Source organism: Moschus berezovskii, chromosome 3 (genome assembly GCF_049115385.1).
Source record: "Moschus berezovskii isolate FMDL1 chromosome 3, NW_MosBer_1.0, whole genome shotgun sequence".
NCBI lineage: Eukaryota > Metazoa > Chordata > Mammalia > Artiodactyla > Moschidae > Moschus > Moschus berezovskii.
In genome coordinates this window covers 74711698-74735604 of record NC_142462.1, presented here as the reverse complement: position 1 = coordinate 74735604, position 23907 = coordinate 74711698, and the positions used below count along the sequence as shown (strand labels likewise).

At 41.4% G+C, this 23907-nt stretch overlaps 1 protein-coding gene across 1 annotated transcript in view; it reads left to right on the top strand.

Moving 5' to 3' along the window:
- The window catches only part of GARS1 (glycyl-tRNA synthetase 1), a 44735-nt gene extending 31170 nt beyond the window's left edge, over nucleotides 1-13565 (top strand). The window contains exons 11-17 of the mRNA XM_055420934.2: nucleotides 1424-1532; nucleotides 2327-2471; nucleotides 6431-6516; nucleotides 8078-8187; nucleotides 10829-10922; nucleotides 11475-11665; nucleotides 13254-13565. Of these exons, the coding sequence (XP_055276909.2) occupies nucleotides 1424-1532; nucleotides 2327-2471; nucleotides 6431-6516; nucleotides 8078-8187; nucleotides 10829-10922; nucleotides 11475-11665; nucleotides 13254-13379 (861 nt within the window). The 3' untranslated portion in view covers nucleotides 13380-13565. The remainder of the gene's footprint in view (nucleotides 1-1423; nucleotides 1533-2326; nucleotides 2472-6430; nucleotides 6517-8077; nucleotides 8188-10828; nucleotides 10923-11474; nucleotides 11666-13253) is intronic.
- Nucleotides 13566-23907: the final 10342 nt, after the last annotated feature.

Sequence of the window (23907 nt, the reverse complement as noted above, 5' to 3'; positions counted from 1 at the left end):
CATTAGCACTCTGTTCATTTCCTCCTCCAGTGTAGTCTCGTTATTTTTCTTTTTCTTTCCTTTTTAATGATTCAGATAAATGTATACATGCTGTATTATTTTCCTTATAATTTCTCACAAATATCTTCCAGTGAAGAGTTGTAAACTAGACTGCAGGTGCAGGGCATGCTGTGATATAGCTTAACTCCCAGTGGATTCCCCCCACATGTGTTCCTTCCGTATCTTTGTCACTTAGGTTCAGGGTGGCCATCCCCACAGCATCCTGATAGCATGTTCTTGTTTCTGCTGCTCTTCTGTTGTAAGGCCATGATGTCTGTTGTCGTGTCTCCTCCTCCCAGATTACCAGTCCCTTTGGTGAATCCTTGCCTTCCTGCCTGGAGCTATTATTGACCTTATTTTTTGTCACGTGTGTTGGTCTCTGAACCCACAAGAGAATTTCAGGGGGCTATTTAGGTCACTCACCCTTGACTATTGTTTTCTGTGGTAAAGACTGGTAAAACTCTTCCTCCTTTTGACTGTCTTCCAAAGTTGTTTTCCTTCTCCACAAACTTTTTTTGAGGTGAGCACCACGTTTAGATATGTGGCTGCATATGTTCTGTGCTGACTCATGAAAGGGAGCTTGGTTGGCCCCTGGGTCCTCCATGTGAGTGGTGATAGGAAGTATGTGGGAGTGTGTTATTGGATGTGTCCTGTGGAATTCAGGAGGTCGACTTCTGGCCAGGACTATGATTTACTTGCTAGTGTAGAGCTCTTCTGAACTAGCCATGCCCTTCTCTTTGGCAGTTCTTAAAAGTGCACAGAGAATACTGACTTTGTAGGTGTAAATTCTTTGATTTGAGCCAGAGTTTTAACAATACAGTTGTCCGGGCGGGAGGGAACCATTACAATTGTCCTTTGGAATCCACGGGGCATTGGTTCTAAGCCCAGTCGTGGACTGCAGCACACCAGGCCTCCTTGTCCCTCACCATCTCCAAAGTTTGCCCAAGTTCATGTCCATTGCATCGGTGACTCCTTGTGGATGCCAAAATTCATCAGTGCTAAAGCATTTTATGGAACAGAGTGTTGTACTAGTGGTTTCTACCAGATTCATTTTGACTCCTGGTCAAAAATTTGATTGAGATCTACAAGTTTTGTCTAGGTTCATATTTTATTTCCATAGCTAAATCCCAGCAAATACTAGTTTACTCCACATTCACAATATGGCAAAATAATTCTGTCCAGAAAATAAAAAGACTACTTTATGTACATGTGTGGATTATATTTTATAAGATTGCTACTGCTTGATGTATAAAACTACCTATTTCAAACATTTGTAAAAGTTGAGTGGAAATTCTGTAATTGAATTATTCATGAGTATGTATAATCTGCATGCATTTGTGAATGAACCTTGTGTGAGTTACAGATGTTTGTTTTGTCTTCTTAGGGCTGGATCGAAATTGTTGGATGTGCTGACCGTTCCTGTTATGACCTGTCTTGTCATGCAAGAGCCACCAAAGTCCCACTCGTAGCTGAGAAACCTTTGAAAGAGCCCATATCCTTTCTGGTCACTTCTGCAACTCAGGAGTAAACATGTAAACATCTTGAAAATGGATAAGTTCAAGACTGTGCCTTGTTCTGTGGATAAACTGAGATGTTTTGGCACTTTCTTTAAACCAGTCATTTTATGCATCTCACTGTTCCTTTCTCGTTCTCTTTACCTATAGTCTTTACATGTGCCCACTCAGTGTTTGGTCCTTGAGACAAAAATGCTCTGTATCTTTCAGGATGTTGACCAGTTTTTCTCAGCTGTTTCCAACACCTGCATCTGTATACATTCTCTTTAGAAAAAGGGTGCTTGGTGAATGTTTTCTCTATTAAAAGATGAATACCCTTTTATAATGAAATAATTTATCTCATTTGATCTGTAGATCAGCAAAGGAGAAATTTCCTTCCTTTACCAGGCAATGAGATTGTGAGTTCATCTAAGGGCTAGAGTGGTGACAGGGAGTAGATCCTATTGTGCTGAGACACAAAGAAATGAATGAATTGTTATTAAAGTTCATTATGCTATGTATTGGGTTATATTGCTGATTAGATAATGTCCCTTTATCTCATTGTAACTTTGAAAAATCCTTTTTTGATGATGTTTACTTATTTTGAGTGGGGTTTTTCTGAATGATTTTATGAGTAGCTGTTTCGTCTTGCACTTGAAATCAACATAAAGAGGATCTTGGATACCAGTAGGGAACTGGTAGTTGTTTTAAGTCAATGAAGGCTTGTCCTCAGGATCATTTCTTGAAGTACTGGGGCAGTCCTGTAGCTTTGTATTCCTTGACCCCTTCGTACAAAACTGTCAGTGTTGTTCAGTTTGAACCCAATAAGGGAGCAATTGGTAAGGCGTACAAGAAGGATGCAAAGCTGGTGATGGAGTACCTTGCCATTTGTGATGAGTGCTCCATTACAGAAATGGAGAGACTACTGAAAGAAAAAGGGTAGGTTGTACCATGTGTGCTTTAACGTGGGCTCCAGTCGGCTGTGTGCCCTTTGCCATGTTTTGAAAATTAGGGGGACATTAATTTCTTTATAAATGGTTGCAAGTGAGTACCATCTCTTGGCTACTTTTAAGGGACTGTTTGTTGAGATTTTGGTGTTGTGACCTGGAAGTAGACTTGAAATGGACTACAAAGATCTTTTTTCCTCTCAATAACTTTCTTAAAGGAGGAGACTTATTCACAGTAATTAGAAACTACATCTCTCTCTCAAGTCAATACCCTTTTTTTGAGTTTTGGAGTCCTAAAAGTAATTGTCAGTATAAATGAAAAACCATAGAGAAGGATCTTTAAAGGAATTCAACAAAATTCATCACTGAACAATGTAGAATTTACTATGTCTGGCAAACAATAAAAAATCTCTAGCCATATGAAAAAGCATGAAGACCCAAAATAAGGAGAAAATCAAAAGAAATACCCAGAAGTGACAAGCATCATGGAAATAATACAGAAGGATGTTAAAGCAGTATTCATGTGCTCAAGGTCATAAGAGAAAACATGAGCATATGAGGTGGGAAATGGGAACGTACATATTTGAAAAAACCAAATGGAACATCTAGATAGAGGTGATATCACAAATGTAATTGCGTGTACATAGCCACAATACAGTAGAATGAAATCTTCTCAGGTTCTTAACAGACAAAAGCCTATGCCCGATGAAAATGTCTTCTCAAAAAAAATACTTGAGGAAAAAGAAAATATTCTCAGACAGAAAACTTAGAGGTTACATTGTCAGCCAGAGTTACACTACAAGAAGTGTTAAAGGAGTTCTTCAGGCAGAAGTGTAGAAATTTATATCTATGCAAAGAAACTAAGAACTCTAGAAATGATGGCTATGTGGGTGATATGAGTGACATTTTCTTTCATTTATTTAAAATGACATCTCTGAATTTCTTTAAAAGATAACGGGTTGTTTAGAGAAAAATATTAAGTGTATTCTGAAATTTGTAATGTGTAGAAATAGCATTTGTGTTATCAGTAGCCCAAAGGATGGGAGCCAAGAATTGGGAATATGTAAGAATATGTATACTTTTGTAAGGTGCACATGTTGCATATGCTGAGTTTAATAAACGGGGACATGTAGTCAACTTTAGAGCAATTGCCTGGATAAGACACGCAGAAACCAAAGGGATGTAACTAATAAACCAATAAGGGCACTAAAAGAGAATAATAAAAAATGTTTTAGAAAAAGATAGAAGAAAAATGAACAAAGAACAGATGAGACAAATAGAAAACAACTCAGGAAATGGTAGATTTCAACTGAACAGTATTGATAGTTATATTAAATATAATGATCGAAACACTCAAATTAATAGCCATGTCAGATTGGTTAAAAAATTCAAGACCCAGTTAAATATTGTTTACATGAAACCAACTGTAATTTTAATACAGACATACTTCGGAGATGTTGTGGGTTTGGTTCCAGACCACTGCAATAAATTTGTCACAATAAAGTGAGTGACACAAATTCTTTTGGTTTCGCAGTGCATATAAAAGTTATGTTTACACTATAATGTACTCTATTAAGTGTGCAATAGTATTATATTTTTAACAACAGCGTCTGTACCTTAGTTTAGAAATATTTCATTGCAGAAAAATGCTAACCACTCTCTGAGCCTTCAGCAAGTGGAAATCTTTAGTAACATCAAAGTCTTTTACTGATTATAGATCACTATAACAAGTATAATAATAATAATGAAAAAGTTTGAAATATTGCAAAAGTTACCAAAACATGACTCAGAGACATGAAGTGAGCAAATGCTGTCGGAGAAGTAGTGCTGATAGACGTGTAAACGCTGGGTGGCCACAAACCTTCAATTTGCCAAAAAATGCAAAGCTTGTGCTTCTTGTGAAGCACAAGAAAGCAAGGTATGCCTCTACTCAAATTTAAGTTTAAAGGGAAAAGACTTTTAAAACTATTTCCCATACAAACATTAATCAAGAAGGTGGAATGGCTTATTAACATCAAAGGAAACTTAAGAACAAGAAAAATTATCAGGTTGTATTTCACAATTATAAAGGGATCATCAATTCATCAAGAACATACATCACTTCTAGCCATGTATGCCACTAAAAACCACCTCAAGATATGTAAAGCAAACTTGACAGAACTGAAAAGAAAGACAAATTCACAGTTGCAGTTAGAGATTTACCCCTCTCAGTGATTGGTAGACAAAAAAGAATTGGTAGGAGTTTGAAGATATAAACACTATTTATCAACCTACTTGTTTGTAGGATACCTAATAACTGGAGTATATACTTTTAAGTACATTTGGAACATCTTTCGTACTTTTTGTATCACAATGCAAAGAATGACTTGGCATTTTCAAAGGGTTGTTTTTTAAAAAAATGCAGGATGAGAGTCTGCTTATGGCCTGCAAACTCTGAATATTTTATAACTGAATATTTCATAATTAGCCCTATACAGAAAGTTTGCCAAACCTTGTCATAGACATTAGGCTAAGTGAAAGAAGCTTTACACAAAAGATTATATGCCAGACTCTAGGAAAGACAAACCTAGTTTAGTAGAAAGCACATCAATGGCTTAGTGAGAATGGAGGGGATCGAAAGAGAAGGGACCCGGGGGAACTTTTGGGGCCAAAGTGGGTGCATGTGTATTTGTCAGCTATCACAACATATGAACACTTATAAGTTGAAGATAAAATTATATCAATAGGAAAATTTTAAAACATTTCTGGTCTCCTATAATTAATGTCTGTTTATGCTAGAATAACATCATATACCATTAAAGTTAACATAGGTTACTAACAGGTTTATGTACAAACAAGACAGCTTTTTAAAAATTATTCTCAAATAATAACTGTCTCCTTGCTAATTTCAGCTTTTTTATAACTGTTACATACCCTGCACTTCGACTCTGCTCACAGAGAAAGTGTATATGATACTGTCTATGTGGAGTCTTTAATGCATGCATGCGCAAACTCCAGACAGAGTAGTAAAAATGGAAGAAATCAATGAAAATCATTCATATGATACATGAGATTATCACTGCTGGAAACTAGCAGAATGCAGTGTACCATGTACCAGCCATACAGCTCCAGGGACAACCACATGAGGGCTCTCTTCCCAGCACCAAGCTGCTCATGAGACCAGACACATCTAAATTGATCATAATGTAATGAAATACCTCATAAGCTAAAATACAGGTATTACATGAAGTGCTTTATAAAGGTGAATTCTTATAACCTGAACTGGAATGGGTATATCTCAGGATATAAACATGAAGCTAAAATACAGGTATTACATGAAGTGCTTTATAAAGGTGAATTCTTATAACCTGAACTGGAATGGGCATATCTCAGGATATAAACATGAAGCAGTCAGTGATTTTGGGGGGGATAGTATTTTATATTGACATATCAAGAAGAATCTTTAAACTTCTTTTAAGCTGATCTTCATCGCATAAGTATAAAAATTTAGTTCGGAAAAAGTGTGGGAGAATTAAAAATTCTTTATGTAAGATGACAAGTTGGTCATTTTTACATTTCTTGGGACAGTAATGAGAACAGTGATCTTTTTGCCAGCAGACCTGTTTCTGACAAATGTAATTATTCTATAACTGAGTTTTAAAAAATTTTTTCTTTGGTTTTATCTTGATCTCAAAATCAAGGAGTTGGTCACTAAGTCACTTGTGGAATTTTATAAGACTAGCCACATATTTGGATGCCTCCCAAGATACTGTTTGGTGCTGTTGTTAGAATAATACTTAATTTGGTACTCCTTATGAAAAAACTTAAATTTGACTTCAGTTGTTATATCTGGATTGTTGACCAAGTTGTATTACACTTAAAATGAAAAGAGGTTTAGCAATCTGTAAAACTCCTTTAAATTAAGGCATGGGCATATGTGTTTTCACTAATATGTGTTTTGTTTCATTGTAGGGAATTTACTGTTGAAACTGAAGGGAAAACATTTCAGTTGACAAAAGATATGGTCAATGTGAAGAGATTCCAGAAAACACTACATGGTAAATTTGTAAACATAATTAAGGAACAAGCAGACAAAAATCATTACTCCTTAACAGCATTTTGTTGTTGTTGTTTCATAGCATAAGTATTTTATGGAAAATTTGAAGAAGAAAATGAATCCTTAATGTTACAGCCCTAAATTTGATGAATATGTTCAAGGCATTATCTTGTTTTTTTTTTTTAAAAAAAAACATAATTGTACTCATACTGAAAAATAACTTATAATGCCATTTTTATATGTTCTGTGACCGAGGCACATATGAAGACTATCTCTTTGATTAAAAGCATCTCTCCTTTTTCTTTTCACTTTAAGGAAAAATTCTTTTATTTTTTAAGCAAAAGAGAGAGCTTATCCACACTGTCTTTCCTGGCAGACTAACTTATTAAAAGTCATTTAGGTTAGTGGTCGTTCATGCTTTTTAAAAGCCAAGGAGATGATTATTTTTTTGTAGGACAAGTACTATGAGTTGGTAGGTGAGTATTTTGGAGAAGGTGTGAAGGATTCTTGGTTGAATTGATGCTCCTGGAAACTGAGAGTAGTGGGTATTTGAGACACTACTGCCCGTGGAGTGAGCTGGCCTCCTTTTCCATTTGTTTTTGGCCTGCCTCGTTGTTGCTAGGCTGCATGGAGCTGTGAAAGCAGTCAGAGCAGTGATAGGAGAGAGCAGGGGAGCCCTTCTTCGTGCTCGGAGGCCTTTTAGCCACATCCTGGTAGCTGGCTTAGAGCTGTCCTTCACCATTGCTCAGATGCCACCAAAGGATAGGCAGAAAATGCCTTGGTCATTTCTCAGATGTTATTCTCATGCATGAGTTTTTGGTTCCAGTTATCTCATTTCTCTTGAAACAGGCTCTCAAGGTTAGGGTCAGTTTAGTTAGATGTGGATAGTGATTAGCCACGGTTCCTTTCTGAATAATAGGTAATAATGGACAATTCCTCGGTATACCACAAGTATAACTGCACCCATAGGAAGAGCTGTGGGGTCCCTGGTCTTTGACTGAGTGCTGATACCTGAGCAAACTCTTCTCTAACGGACTCCTGACCCCAGAATCTTGGAAATAAAATAGCAATAACCTGACTCTCTTAAAGAGTTCTCATCCAGATAGTAAGATAAAAAGTAAAGCACAAATCGCATGATACTTGTATGTAGGAGTTGTTTTCATTAAATTTGCCAGCTGTGGTGGTGGGTTTTTAATTCTAGCAGAGTCTTACAAATGCTCTAGAGTTTCAATGCTTTCTGCATAGGTGAGGCAGAAGGCATTGCTCATAGCTTACCAACTTGGTGAAGGAATACACTGGTATCTTGTTTTATTTTTTATGGTATATAAACAATTAAATTTGATTTAAAAATTTTTCCTCTCCAGTTTTCTCCTAAACGCATCATGTTTTCTACCAGGAAATAGTTTTTAGCAATGTTCTGATTTTTTTTGTCCTGCTGTACAGGATCAATCACAATCCATCTAGAACAGAGATATTTTTAGGGCCAGTTAGAATTGTTTAGAGAGGACCTGAAGTGCATCATGTGGGGTTTAAGAGAGTCTTAATTTTTGTTTCTCTTGCAGTGGAAGAAGTTATTCCAAGTGTAATCGAACCCTCTTTTGGCCTGGGCAGGATCATGTATACGGTATTTGAACATACATTCCAAGTTCGCGAGGGAGATGAACAGAGAACGGTGAGTTGTCATGTACAGTGTACTGTTTGTTGTCTTACAGTGGCAGAGAATGACATTTACTGAGTGATGTTAAGACAACTCTGAAATAATCAGTTGTTATTTACTGGAATAGTAACACCTTTGCTTAACTGTTTACAAGCACTTCTCATTTGTGCTTTAGAATGTGCAGGTTATTCCAGAGGCCAGTGATTTAGTTGCACCTGTGTTCTGAGACAATATATTACTTTGGGAGAGCTGTCTGTATTCCATCAATGGAAGGAGTGCTCCTTTCTGGATATACTTGTGTTTTTAGAAAATTGGGAAGGAGGAGATGATTTATAGAATTTGGACAAACTTAAAAACTGTATTTATACTTTGGTAAAGCATTAAAAGGAACCTTCTCAAACTGCATGAAATTGTCTGAGGTATTTTGAGGGTAAAGATGTAAATTCCTAGGTTTTAGTCCAGAGATACAGATTCACTAGTTCTGAGACCCCAGGATCTAGTTGTGTGTGTGTGTGTGTGTTTATAAGAAACCCAGATGATTCCATTGTGGGAGATTGACAGATTATAAATTGAGCAGAAGTATGTGATGTGTAGGCTTTCCCAGCATTCAAACCTAGCTAATGCTGCATGTTTTTAAGAAGTCTTCATCCCTCAAGTTTTCTTTTGGCTCCAGTGCTTTTGAGTTACTGCTCCATGTCTCCCACATAGCTCTTCATTATGGCTTATTTCACCTTTCTCACCTCACCTCTGGTTGTGGAAATTATACTCCTTTGATGTATAATGACAGGTTTCCAGAAAGGTGACTCAGAAGAAGAATGCTAGAGAGGAAAGGCTATACAGGTCAACTTAAAGAAGCATTCTTAGCTGTGTGACCAGCTAAAGTTGAGTGTGTACACAATGCTGGACATCAGCTCTGTAGTTTATCCTAGGGCGTTTAGCCTTAAGGATGAACTGATTAGTTTTTGGTTGGATGGCATCACCGACTTGATGGACATGACTTTTGAGCAAGCTCCAGGAGTTGGTGATGGACAGGGAAGCCTGGCGTGCTGCAGTCCATGGGGTTGCAAAGAGTCAGACACGGCTGAGCAACTGAACTGAACTGAACTGATGAGTTATTGGCACCAGAATTTTTAAGTTTGACATAACTGTTGATAATGTACAGCTAATAAAGCTACTCTTTTATTCCCTGCCCTAAAGTCACATCTTCATTTCCTGACATTTAAGGAGTGGCTTTTCATTCATTAACAGATAGCAGGAACCTGATCCTGGACCCCAGAGATACAGACATAAGGGATGGTTCTTCCTGAGGAATGCCATTATACTTTACTGAATGTGCCCTTTTTTAGAGGCCAAATTTGCTTCAAACTTTTCCTGCTTATTTTTCTAATGAAAAGTTTTTTTAAAAAAAGCTTTCAGCTATTCCTTTCACTCTATAGTGATAAAACTAAGGTTGTAATAGAAATTTCTTAAAGGCTAGGCAAGAATAAATTACAGTGTTTTATGAATTACATAGAGATTTCATCATGAAGAGGAATTTGATTAGGCTCTAAGAAGCCAAAAATGTTTCTAAATTATTAGCACATAGTCCCTCGATCCATTTTCCTATAAATTTGGTATAAAAGCATTGCTGATTAGATAACAAAAAAAAGACATTTTTCTATAAAGTCAGTTTTCCCACTTCTCTCTCACGTTAAATGGAATTATCACAAGAGGAGGAGAGGAGTGGAATTAGGAGTGTTCCACAATTCATGTGCCATATTGGTGCAGTCTAGGGTTTACTTACAGTGGAATATTCACCACTGCTTGACATTTTAAGATTAATTAGGCTTTTAGGGGACCAAACTGGACCCCGTGTCATTCATTATTTTTATGGGATCTATTCATTCTGAGTCCCATATTCTTGCCTTCAGGTGAACCTTTTGTATAGATTCTATTTAAGAACTGTCTTCAGCTCTCATTTCCAACCCAAAATGGTAGAATTGCTTGCCTTCTGCCAAATATTTTTGCTCTCTTTTATTTCTGAGTAACTCTGAAATCTGTTTCAGGAGCAGTTTAGGAGGGCTGTATTTTTCTCTGGGTAAACAGAACGTCATTTTGGGTTTTTTGTTTGTTTGGTTTCTTCCTACTATTTATTTGGGACATGCATTTGTAAGCTAATTGAACTGTTCTGTTTTACTTAGTGACTAAGACTCAGACATCCTTCAACTATACTGAATCTCTTAAAGGACAGAATGGAATTTTGTCTGTTGATACTACTTTTTTGATGATTTAGGGGGAGGTTCTTAGGGATCTCCACAGAAAGAAGTAAGGCTTTTAAGTAGTACAAAATAATTACCATCTTAGATGGCAGTTTTCAAAATGTTTTTACATCATTTAATATTTTTATGACTGACCTGCAAAGTAGGCAGAGCAGATAGCAGAGACCTACGTTTTAGATGGAGAAGCTAAGATCCCGAGAGGTAGAGTTCACTGACTTGGTCCGGATTCTGAGCTGAAAACCAGATCTTTGTGATCTAGTTCTGATTCTAGTTCAGTGTCTGTTTTATCACACTGCTTTTTCACATCCTGTTTTCTGGTATTTTGATAGTGAAATTTGGACGTTAATGTTTAGATCTTTATACATTAACACATTTGGATGTCTTTTTAAATTATCTAGTTCTTCAGTTTCCCTGCCGTAGTAGCTCCATTCAAATGTTCCGTCCTTCCATTGAGCCAGAACCAAGAGTTCATGCCATTCGTCAAAGAATTATGTAAGTAAATCCAGTTGGTTAATCTCCATGGGAATACTGTCAGGCAGACTGAATTTTAGGAAACGTCTCTTAAAAAAAAAAGTATTGAATAAAGAGTGTGCTTGCTTGGGATGTTTTCTCCTAGCATTTGAATGAGTTGGGATAGGACCCAAGAGTCGGATTGCATATTGCTGCTCCTGCTGACCCTGCCGGTCACCTCCTCAGGGGACACCCAGTGGAGGGTGACAACCCTGTGGATCTGCAGCCGCTGGACTCACAGAACTCAAAGGGATCTTTGTGGCCGTCTGGTGTGGCCCACGCATTTCAGAGTTGGGAGATGGGAGGCATCCACTGAGCTGCTTGGGGCCATAACCATCTCCTCACCTTGGCTGCCCGTGCCCCTACAGCCTAATGAGATGCAGAGATGAATGAGAGTTTGGGCAGCAAGGGCTTAAACTTTGGGAATTTTTCTGTCTCTTGCAGCTGCAACTTCTTGCCCTTTTGTGTTAGCTCCTGTTATAAGTTTCCTGAGCTCATATGACATTTTTAACTTATTGAATTTATTTTGCATAGCGGAGGCCTTGACCAGGCACGGCATCTCTCACAAAGTAGACGATTCCTCGGGATCCATCGGAAGACGCTACGCCAGGACTGATGAGATTGGTGTGGCTTTCGGCATAACCATCGACTTTGATACAGTGAACAAGACTCCTCACACGGCCACTTTGCGGGACCGAGACTCCATGCGGCAGATCAGAGCAGAGGTGGCTGCCTTTGCTTTGGCATTTATAGTCTTAAAAATGCATACTGGTTCCTTCTGAGCTGAGATGGATTTTGTTGTGTTTATGCTTCCCTTCTTGTTTTTGTCTTTTTCATTTTAATCGTAAGTTTGTATCCGACAGAGCACAGATTTCCCAAATCCCCTAGGCTTAATTATGAAAACATTCATTAACACTTCTCTAATATTTTATAGCCATTTGTATCACTCTGGGCTCATTCTCTGACAGTTTACATTCATGATTGTTTATTTGAGCAAGAGAAACATGATCACAAGTGGTTGTTGCCATAGTTTTATTGGCAGGCTTTGGGGGGCTTAGACAGTTTTATCTTCATATTTCCATATAAGTGTTCACATGAGTATGTATAAACTTCTTCATGCTAATCAATTCAAAACAGTGAATAATATGTCAGTAATTTTATTTGATGGGAAGGGAACCATGGAGATGGGAAAAGTACAGGAGGGAAAGAAGAGTGACCACTTTGATAGCTGCCTGCTCAGTTTATGTTGAGCAAGTTTGTGTTTAGAGTGCCTTTCATTTGCTCTGCTTGTTACTAAGAGTTTGTAATAGGGAAAACTGGCATGAAAGGCTGTTTTCTTCTCAAGGGAATTTTTGGTCTACCTTAGAGGTCACAGATTTCTGGCTCATCTTTTTACAATACCAGATCTGGCTACTCTGAACCTGTATTCCTGTGAGACAGGGGTTCTCAGAGTGTGGTCCCTGGACCAGCAGCGTCTGCATCACCTGGGAACTTGTTAGAGATGAGAAATCTCTACCCCAGACCTGCTAAGTCAGAAACTGGGGTGGAGCTGGGGTTTGGAGAGGGAGAGAGGGCGGGCAGGACTGTTTTAACAAGCCCCCCCAGGGACTTGCCTGGCAGCCCAGTGGTGAAGACCCTGTGCTTCCAGTGCAGGGGTGTGGGTTTGATCCCTGGTCAGAAAGCTAAGATCTTACATGCCTCATGGCCAAAATGCCAAAAACAGAAAACAGAAATGACATTATAACAAATTCAATAAAAAACATCAAAAATGGCCCACATTAAAAAAAAAAAATCTTTAAAAAAATAAACAAGCCTCCCAGATGATTCCTATGGTTGGTCACTCAGGTTTGAGAACCTCTGCTGTGTGGTAGCCACCGTTGGTTCTGGCTGATGAACAGCTGGCCCCTTCCTTAGGGCCTCTCCAGTTTCCTGATTCCCTTCACTCCTGTTACTTGACTGACCGTGGTTCTAAGAGTTGAATTTAATACAAATGAATTAACTTCAAGTAGCCTGGAGGCTTGGAATGACTAGGAAAGGCTCTGCGGGGAATTGGGGTACCCAAGGGAGCTGGCAGGGCTTCTGGGCTGGAGGAGGAGCAGGACCCCAGCCTGGGAGGGAGGTAAGCATAACTAGGTAAAGAGGCTTCGGTGGGAGTCACTTAGAAACACACCGTAGGGACCAGTTTTTGGAGGGATCCTGTCACTGTGTAGACACGGCCTCGACTATGTCGTTTCCTGAGTTCAGGGTGAATCCTCTTTTTTTGACAGCCTAATCCGGTTGGTTGATTCTGGGACTTCTCTTCTTTTACCCCAGGTCTCTGAACTGCCCAGTGTTGTCCGCGATCTGGCCAATGGCAGCATCATGTGGGCGGATGTGGAGGCCAGATACCCTGTCTTCGAAGGTCAAGAAACTGGGAAAAAAGAGGCAATCGAAGAATGAGAACAGTTTTGGCAACTTTTGACCATTTGCTCTAATAAAAGAATAACTCTTATCATGTCCACTTTACAAAAAAAAAAAAACCACAGCATCTCAGTTCCTCCCCAGGACTACATTTTATCCTCAGTGGCTGCCTGATCTTACTCCCACAATTAAAGCTGAAGGAATTCTGAACAGACTTGTAACCTACATGCTCTTGTTTCTGCTATTTTTCCTACCTTGGATAGACACTTATGACTTAATGTGAAACAGTGAATACACCTTAAACTTAACTTTAGTCCTAAGACCGTAAAACTCACCTGAACAAACTGATGACGTTTAGTGTATTTACAGAGTTGTGCAACTGCCACCACCATCCAATTTTAGAACATTTCCATCGCTCCTAAAAGAAATCTCATGTGCATTCCAGCCCCAAGCAACCACTTATCTGTTTTCTGTCTCTATGGATTTGCCTTTTCTTTTTTCTAAGGTGATGCATTGTGCTGAAGAGGCAGCAGCCTCTGAGTAGGGGGACTGGCTTTTGGGAGGTGCTGAGGTGTGGAGGAGGCTGCAAAAGCAGTGGAGGAGAAGGAAGAGACTTGCTTGGGTGGGGGTCAGGGCTGCTAACCCAAATATCCTGATGACACTCTGCTCTTCAGAGTGTCCAGGTGGGGTGCATCAACAGAAACCATCTATTTTAATTCTAAGGCATGATTGTACTTGGCTTCCCAGATAGCCCCGGAAATTGCTGAACTCTTGATGCTAGAGGAACCCCATCTGCTGTGTCTTGACTTAGCACTTCTCAACTGTCACAGTGTCTTGATTTTAGCCTAGTAGTTTTTGTCTCAGCTTTTGAGGGACTTCACTTCTATGATGTTTTTGTGTAGAGTCAGAACACATGTGTTCCATTTGTTAGGAAAAAAACTGAAGGATGTGTGAGTTTGACCAGCTGTTTATTTGCTGTGGTAAGACTGTCTAGCATCCCATCGTCCTCTCAGACAGTGAAGGGAAGGGGAGGTGCCATATCCAGAATGTTTTCCTTGAGTATGAAGAGCAATTGAAGAATCCCACTGGGATGCTCCCATCTTTGTCTGTTCTCCAATGGTGCCTACCACAGTGCTGTACACAGTAGGTAGTCAGTAAATAGACTTTGCATGAGTCTTGATTTTGAACAAACCTCTGGGGAAGAAATCATTTCACTGATGCTTATTTCTCTTCTGACCTGTGCTTTTTAAAGTATTCATTATTAAATTAGAAGAAACTAGCTTTTAAATAAACTGAGTTTTTATTTTCTAAGAATTTTTTTCACCCCTTATAATATAGCTCTTAACTTGGTGTATATTCTAGCATTCTCACATTGGGGCTGGGACAGAGGTATAGGGGGGCAGTTGTCTTTACTTCTTAACATTTATTTAACTTTTCACAGTAAGCACCTCCCTAGTCAATCACCACAACCTCAGGTGTTGTTGCTGCTACTGCTAAGTCACTTCAGTCATGTCTGACTCTGTGTGACCCCATAGACGGAAGCCCACCAGGCTCCCCCATCCCTGGGATTCTCCAGGCAAGAACACTGGAGTGGGTTGCCATTTCCTTCTCCAATGTGTGAAAGTGAAAGTGAAGTCGCTCAGTCGTGTCCGACCCTTAGCGACCCCACGGACTGCAGCCTACCAGGCTCCTCCATCCATGGGATTTTCTAGGCAAGAGTACTGGAGTGGCTTGCCATTGCCTTCTCCGTCAGGTGTTGTTAAGAACTCCTTAATAGGAAAAATATATTAAACACGTAGATTTATCTACTTTGGATCGTAAAAGGATTGGAACCAAAGCTCTCTTCACTTTGTGTTGGCAAACACATTTGTCATGTGTTAGACGGTGGATATGAATTCTACAAGCCTTGCTTTCTCTGGTCTTTCCTCTAGGTGCAATGCACGATTTCTCCCCAAAGAGCCCCTACTGCCTGTAAAGTGATTGATTACCTGCTGAGTCAATAGCTGATGGTTCTGTCTGTCATATGCTTGCTTCTGAGCAAGCAGAGGAAGAGCTGTTTTCTAAAGAGGATCTACACACCAAAGAGCTGTGTGTGCACAACTCCTCTCTTCTGTTCAAGTCCAGTGTGTAAGCCAGGGACCTTCTGGCTTGATGTGCTGTGCAGCCCATTGTTATTTATGCATTTGTATCAAACTGTGGGCTATCTTGGGAGCTGGCTAAGTAGCACTGTCCCAGAAGTCACACCTCCATTCTTCTCAAAAATAGGAAAAAGGGTGACAGTCTAACTGATTCCCATGGAATGTACATTAAGAAAACAGTTTCTTGAAAACTTAGGTTGAATTCAGGACATTCAGACAAGTAGGAGTTCTGTCTAGTGAGGTGGTTGGTGCCTGAGTTCTGAAGGAGTCCAGAACCCTAATACTGCTTAACGGCTCATAATAGTAAAATACTGAATATAGAGTGCTCCAGAATTCATTGTGAAGTCATATAAATAAATGATCCTACTAGTCAGGTGAGATGGTACTAGAGATGTTAGATGTTCAAAGGTCTTTGTGATAACAATTTGGCAAGTTATTTTGTCAAATCCATTGATAGATTCATTCTAGACCCTTATTTATTCATCCCTTAACCAATATAAACTTGGGCTAATGGTAGTGACTGTCTTGCCCAGTGGAGTCTATTCACAAGAGAACCAAATAAATCAGAAATAAATCCAAATTATCTCTCGATGCAGCTGCACTTAAATTAACCTCATCACTAGGGATAACTATTAATCTGCATCTCTTGGGTGGGGCTAGGATGAAGAGGTTTGGATGGCATCAGTCGCGTTAAAGAGCCTTGCACCAGCATCTTTGCTGATAGTCTGACTATTTGTAAGGCAGGTTTTGTTTGCTTGGCATTTGTCCACCTCAAAGAAGTTTAGTTGAAGATTCAGCATATGAATGGATGAATAATTTTATTGTGCCTCAAAATGCGCCTGTCTCTTCAATAAATCTTGGTTATTGGGCTGCGTCTAAGCAGTAATTGTGTTAGGATCATGTGGAAGGGATTAATGGCTCTTCTGGAAATTGGGTTATTATTTGGGAGCATCACCAGGAAATGCCTAAGAGCTGTAGCCTAGGACCCTGCCCTCTTGCCAGGAGCTTTTCTGATGCTGGGGACTTCTGTTCTCCCAGTTGCAATGGTACACCTTTCTTGCATGATTAAAGATACATCTTTTTAAACCTTTTGCAGCAAAGAGGACAGTAGTTCTCAACCCTGCCTGCACGCTGAAATCACTGGAACCTTGAAAAAGGCTCACGGATGTGCACCATTCAAGCCAATTTACTGAGTTTTGATGTTCAGACAGCAAAATTTTGAAAGCCCCTTAGGAAAACCGCTGCTAAAACAGATACTTCAGCTCAAGCCATAAAAAGGCTGAGCGCTGCCCCCTCCCGCCCCATTCCAGAGTGGGGAAGCATCTTCTGAACAAAATTTTTACTGACAACAGGTTAAAAGTTGTCATTAAAAATTCCAAAGTTTCCAGAAAAGATTAATTTAGCAGACATTGTTTTATGTTGCTCTGGTGAAGTGTCAGTAAACGTGCTCTCATGAACCCTCCACGGCTCATAACCTGCTTCCCTTGTCCAGTGTTGGGGGTTCAGGCCTCTCCTCTGCCCAATTCCCCTTCAGGACTTCAGTGGTTGGAGCTCAGTGTTTCCAGGGAGAATGGCATGTTTGCTGGGTGCCGATCACATGCCAGGCTCTATTCTAAGAGAGATCCTTTGTGTTCTCTCTTTTCACCCTTAAGGTAATTAAATATTACTTTTCTTTTAAAAAAGAAGAAAAAGTGAAACTGTCAGCTCAGTCGTGTCTGACCCTTTGGAACCCCACGGACAGTAGCCCGCCAGGGTCCTTAGTCCATGCGATTCTCCAGGCAAGAATACTGGAGTGGCTTCCCATTTCCTTCTCCAGGGGATCTTCCCGACCCAGGGATCGAACCCAGGGGATTCTTTACCTTCCAAGCACTCAGTTACTTATTAACACGGTTCTACAACAGTCCGTTGCTGTCAGAAAATGCTTACTTGTACATAACCCTCGCCCTACAGCTCAGGACCTTTCCATTTTGTCCCACATTTTGGAGTTAATGCAGATTCTCAGCCAGGTTAGGAAGTCCAGCCTTCTCAGCCATGAGTTAACTTTACGAGAAGCTGTGCCTGTAGACCTCTCTTTGAGGAGGGTGTTGCCAGCGCTAGAGATGACAATGAGGGAAGGAAGAGGTACGAAAACTGCTCACAGGCTCGGTGGTAGACTACAGCGCTGATATTTTCTGTCTCCACAAATCCATTTCTGTCCTCAACCACCAGTTCTGCTTAATACCCTGTCAAGCTCAAATTTTCCTCTCCTCCCCCTGCCCCCGTCTCTTTCTCTTTTTCCCTTGCTCAGCTTCCCACTTTAATCTCTTGTCCACTGTTCAACATTTTCCCATTTGGGGTATTTACCACAAAAAACAATTCTTACTTAGCATCAGGAGATTCACAGCATTCCTGTGTACCTTAATATGTAGATTTACCAAAACCATTTGGACATCATCTATGTAGCCATTTAAGATTCTTTGCTCAGGTTTGGACGTGTATCAGAACTGGGCCATTGGTCCAGCAGCTAGAGCGCAAAGTAGGCATAGCTGTCGGCTGTCTGGGGCTGTGAGGAGGGCTAAGAGAGTTCAGTTCAGTCGCTCAGTCATGTCCGACTCTTTGCGACCCCATGAATCACAGCATGCCAAGCCTCCCTGTCCATCACCAACTCCTGGAGTTCACTCAAACTCATGTCCTTTGAGTCAGTGATGCCATCCAGTCATCTCATTCTCTGTCATCCCCTTCTCCTCCCGCCCCCAATCCCTCCCAGCATTAGGGTCTTTTCCAGTAAGTCAACTCTTCGCATGAGGTGGCCAAAGTATTGGAGTTTCAGCTTTAGCATCAATCCTTCCAATGAACACCCAGGACTGATCTCCTTTAGAATGGACTGGTTGGATCTCCTTTCGGTCCAAGCGACTCTCAAGAGTCTTCTCCAGGAAACATAAGAGGCTCTAGCTTAGAGAGAGGAGAGCTGTCACCTGAATCACTCAGTCCTTTTTCTGCTCTCCTTGAGAGTTCATTTCCTTTTCTGAAACCTTCAGATTTTAGTAGGTCGGTCCATAAACAACTAAGTAAAAGCTTTCTCCCTTACTCCTCGGAGTCACCAGCAGAGGTGGTTGAGTGGGAGGCGTCTGTCCTTGGCCTGGCTTCTCTGTGCTGGTTAATACTTGGGTTCAGAATCTGTGACCATTCTCATTTTCCTGCTCAATGTCATTTCCTGCTGTTGAGATAATATCACAGTAAAGCATTGACTCTGGAGGCAGACATGTCCACAGGAAAATGGACTCAGACACACAGGCAGTGTTGTGGTGGGCTCTAACCTAGAGCTAACAGTCCCTTACTACTAAAGAAGCTATGTCCTCATTTGAAAAAAAATAAAGAAGAAAAAAATCCTCCATCAGCAGAACTTTAGGCAGATGAACCTGTATTGGACCTGGGGGGTTGGGGGTAGGGTATGGTGTGGCTCTTATGTTAAATGAAGAAAGCTTGATTTTTTATTTTCAAAATCTAAATCCATTCCAACTTGGCTAGAAAGAAGACTGCAGGACTACTGTTGTGAATGCTGGATGGAGAAATCTAGTCCTGGGTCACGCGCTGTTGGATTTTCAGGGAAGGGGGCCTGTTTGCATGAGCAGATGTGCACTGGCTGTCTGCCCCGTGGGAGCCCAGACTCTGTGGACTGTGTGTGTTGAGGGTCAGGGACAATGTAGTCGAGGTGAGCCCTAGGGGATCCCTCAAAGGGGCCGTCATTGCTTTTGTTCCTTGTAGTGTTTCCCCTGCTTTTGCTCCACTGTGCACTTTCTTGGCCATATGAAATGCTGGACTGTTTGCTCTCCTGCAAAGGGCTTCCCTTTGAGAGTATGTATTTATAAGAACCTTGTATCCACTGAGACAATTAGACAAGCAGGTGTGGGGTGGGGAACTGAGCAATGGACTGCAGGTTTCCCAGGTGACTTTAATTCAGGAGCCGTGATCTTGCTGAATGAGGGTGGGTGCAGCTGTGAGTTTTGTGCTGGAAGCCAAGTAAAGTGGACCCTGATCCTGACTCTGAGAATCTAGCAATGCCAACCTTGTTCTAACCCTCAAACCTCCATCCCAGGCCACAGCCTGAACCTGAACCTCATGGAAGTTTCTGGAGCTTGGGGCTGGGACGAGAGAGCCCTTCCTCCTTGGAAGCCAAAGCTTTCTGCCCTCCTCTTTCAACTTTGAGGACTTGACACAGACATGAGCCCCAGGAGCATTTTTCCAGGCAGTGTCTACATTTGCTGGGTCTTAAAACTCAATCACCACAATTAGTGCAGAAGCAGTTATGCTAACTGAAACGATTTGGGCTAATTGAAACCTTCTTTGGCTCATCAAACCCCACTGTTCTGCATCTGAGGGTGAGTTAATTGATAGTGAGATTAAGCACGATGAGATTATGGGAAAGGAAAAAAAAAGCACTGACAAGCTTTTAAAAATCCTTATGAACATTCATTTTAAAATTGAGGCCAGATCTTCTATCTTGCCAAAAAGAATTCTGAAGCAGGCTTGCAAACTGGTCCACTCCTTTAACCTGTCCTCTGGGTTAGTGACAATGGATGCCAGTCTTGACTTCTCTCATTCATGCCACATCGAGGCCATCAAATTCACCTTCACTAGATATTCAGAATCGGGCCACCACCCTCGTCCAAGGCACCTGGCCATCTCCCACCTGGTCTACTGGACTCTTACATGAACTCTTTGCTGTACCTGAACCCCATCACAATCTATTTACACCCAGCAGTCAAAGTGGCCCCATTCATTCTAAAAACTCAGTGGCTTTTCTTCTCACTAAAGAATAACACCTGCATAAAGCCCCTCTTCCCCTCTCCCCACCAAGCACACATACATACACAGCCCACTGTCCTGTTGCCCCAGCACACCTAGAAGCAGTCCCTTGGCCCTCACTGTTCATCTGCCTGCAGTGCTTTTCATCTCCATCCTCACATCTTCTCCCTCACCTCCTTCAAGACCTTGTTGAGTCGTCACCCCCATGAACCCTCCCCCAGCCATTTCACCTACAGTTTCAACACTGAGCCACACCCTGCCTCCCCGCTCAGAACATTCAGATCCATACGCATTTCCTATTCTCTTCCTTGTTCTCTTTTGCTCTTTAGTGGTTAACACTTGATAATATATTTTGCTTCTTTGTTTAATTTTCAGTGTCCCCACTGGAATATAAACTTTATCAACTACAAATTGGCACTTGCTTCTACAAGGATTAGATCATGTGCTGCTGCAGCTGCTGGTTTTCAACGCCCCCTAAAGGAATTCAGGGGAGAGAGCAGAAATGAGGTACACTGTGCTCTGGGGAGAACTGGCAGGACAAGCCTTCAGACAGTTAGATGTTTTCAGGAGCCAGTTTTATGAGCCCAATTCTTGTATCTCCTCATATCTAGAAAACCACTAAAATCCCTCATGGTGATGTCTGTTCCTTGTGGTTAGCAGTAACCTTCACGTGACTAGCAGAACCTTCTGCAAAAAAATATGTGCCTGATTGCATGTGCTACCCCTTCACCAAAATCACGTATATATACTGACCTTCCTCTTTGAAGCAGTTTCTCAGAGCTGTCTCCTGGGCTATAGTCCATTTTGCCCTAAATAAAACTTGACTCACAACTGTCACATTGTGCATTTTTTTAAGTCAACAGTTCCATGAGGACAAGAATTTGAGTCTGCCTCATTTAAGTCTATATCCTGTTGTGCCCAGAGAAGTGCCTAGCACTCTTGAGTAGGTGCTCAAGAAATATTTGAATGACTTCTGAAAGCATCTTCTCCAGGGAAGCTGCCACATTCAGTATTTTGGTGTAAAAACTGGCTTACTTTGAAATGACTAGCCCAGAGATACATATATAACTTAAGTCTCAGCTTAAATTACATTACTACCATAATATTACTTTGCCGAAAAAAAAGGTCTATCTAGTCAAAGCTATGGTTTTTCCAGTGTTCATGTATGGATGTGAGAGTTGGAACATAAAGCTGAGCGCCAAAGAATTGATGCTTTTGAACTGCGGTGCTGGAGAAGACTCTTGAGAGTCCCTTGGATTGCAAGGAGATCCAACCAGTCCATCCTAAAGGAGATCAGTCCTGGGTGTTCATTGGAAGGATTGACACTGAAGCTGAAGCTCCAATCCTTTGGCCACCTGATGTGAAGGACTAACTCATTGGAAAAGACCCTGATGCTGGGCAAGACTGAAGTCAGGAAGAGGAGGGGACGACAGAGGATGAGATGGTTGGATGGCATCACTGAATCAATGAACATGAGTTTGAGCAAGTTCCAGGAGTTGTTGACGGACAGGGAAGCCTGACCTACTGCAGTCTGTGGGGTCACAAAGTGTCGGACATGACTGAGTGATTGAATTGACTGACTGACTGACTTGGCTTAAAACACATATCTTCCCCACACTGCAAAAACCCTGAAGCCTCTGAGTAGTTCTTACCAAGGGTGGTGGTGGTTTAGTCACTAAGTTGTGTCCAACTATTTTGACCCCATGAGCTGTAGCCTGCCAGGCTCCTCTGTCCATGGGATTTTTCGGACAAGAATACTGGAGTGGGTTGCCATTACCCTCTCCAGGGAATCTTCCCGACCCAGGAATCGAACCTGTTTATCCTGCATTTCAGGCAGATTCTTTACTGACTGAGCTATGAGGGAAGCCCTTACCAAGGGACTAAAATTGTGTAAATTCAATGGTTTTCAGACTCATCCTTTTGGAATCCTTAGTTCAAATGAAATCTCTCTTGAAACCCTGAAATTTCCCTGGGTAATGACAATTCAGGGCTGGGGCAGACAAGGCCCTGCCCTCACACCCCTCATGACCCAATCTGACACCAAGGAGGGACCTGTGAGTGAGGAGTTGCCCACTGCCTGAAGAGCCTGGCACAGTGGCAGATACAGCCAAGAATGGCCTTGATACACCAAGATACAGCCAAGATACACCAAGAATGCTGGTGGCTCCCAGGGCCCTCCTATGTGAGGATGGTTGTTAAAAGTGTGAATTTCCACTATCCATATTTTGGGAGGTCTGGAGTGGGCTCAGAAACCTGTGTGACTTTAAATGCCCTTGTGCTTCTAACCCACACCATCAACGCAGGGAATTCATTTTTTGGTTAAATTGTGCATGCTGCTGTGTGTGCGTGCTCAGTCATGTCTGACTTTGCGACCCTATGGACTGTAGCCCACTAGGCTTCTCTGTCCATGGGATTCACCAGGAATGAGTTGCCATTTCCCCTTCCAGGGGAATCTTCCCCATCCAGGGATTGAACCCACGTCTCCTGAGTCTCTTATATTGGCAGGTGGATTATTTACCCCTGAGCCACCTGGGAAGCCCACTAGCTAAATTAGAGCATTGTAATTTTATCCTGAGGTCAGGGGCTTTTAAACTAGGGTCCATGGTTCCTGCGAGCATTTGCATAGACATGCACTATTGAATACACTATATGTTTGTGTGTTATACATTTGTATTTTTCCTAGGGGAAAGAATCCATCATATTTCTAAGGAAGGACTTTCTCCTCCTTCCTTCAGATGCAGACTTTAACATTCAAGTCTGCATATTGAGGGTGCAAGGAGAGCCCAGAATCTGTCAGGTGGAGGAATGAGATGGGTCTGGAGACCCGGGGCTGGGGATGTTCATTTGCTCTGGAATTAGCGACAAAGACCCTATAGTGCACCCTTCGGAAAACCCTGAAAGGACAAGGTATTTGGGCTGAGCCGAAAGAATAAGAAGGCGAGGAGGCAGCTGCAGGGTTGCTTGTGGGCCTGCCACTAATCTTCCCCAGAGAACAGGAGGCTGGAACTGGAGGAGGCAGGGAGAAGTGAACAGGTCTTTGAATTTCTCTGCCTGTGTGGGCAAAGGAGCCTCCATGGGGATCCATGATCCAGGCTGTTAATCGCTGTCAGGCTTCCAGGAACCAGAGGGGGCCTTACTCAGTGCCCTGCCGAGCTAATTAAGAATCACAATTAATTACTTTGTTTTATTTACGCAGAGGCTGAACGCTGATTATCTTCCAGAGTTAGATCAGCGCCTCCCTCCTCGCCTCGCTCATGGGTCTGTCCAACAAGCAGATATCCAAACTGGACTTGGATGGAGCCTCAGAGGGTTCTTTCTCCTCGGGCTCTCTTTTAAAATTTCAGTGGTTAACACTTGGAAGTTTCTGTACATCTGGCTCTTATTCATTTATCCAAGCAGCACTGTGGCTCCTACCATGTACTCAGACAAGTGTGATACAGAGCACCAGTCCTTTTTCCTGATTTTACTCTTTGTACTGTTTGGGGAGCTGTTTCTTCTCAACTAGATGTTGAGTTTCTTGAAATGGGAACCTTGTCTAATTTATTGTGTTACTCCCATACTGGGTACACAGTGGTGCTCACTAAATGGGGAATGGCTGGCTGATGGACATGTGTGTGTCTTGTGTCTGGGTCCTCCTCTGCACA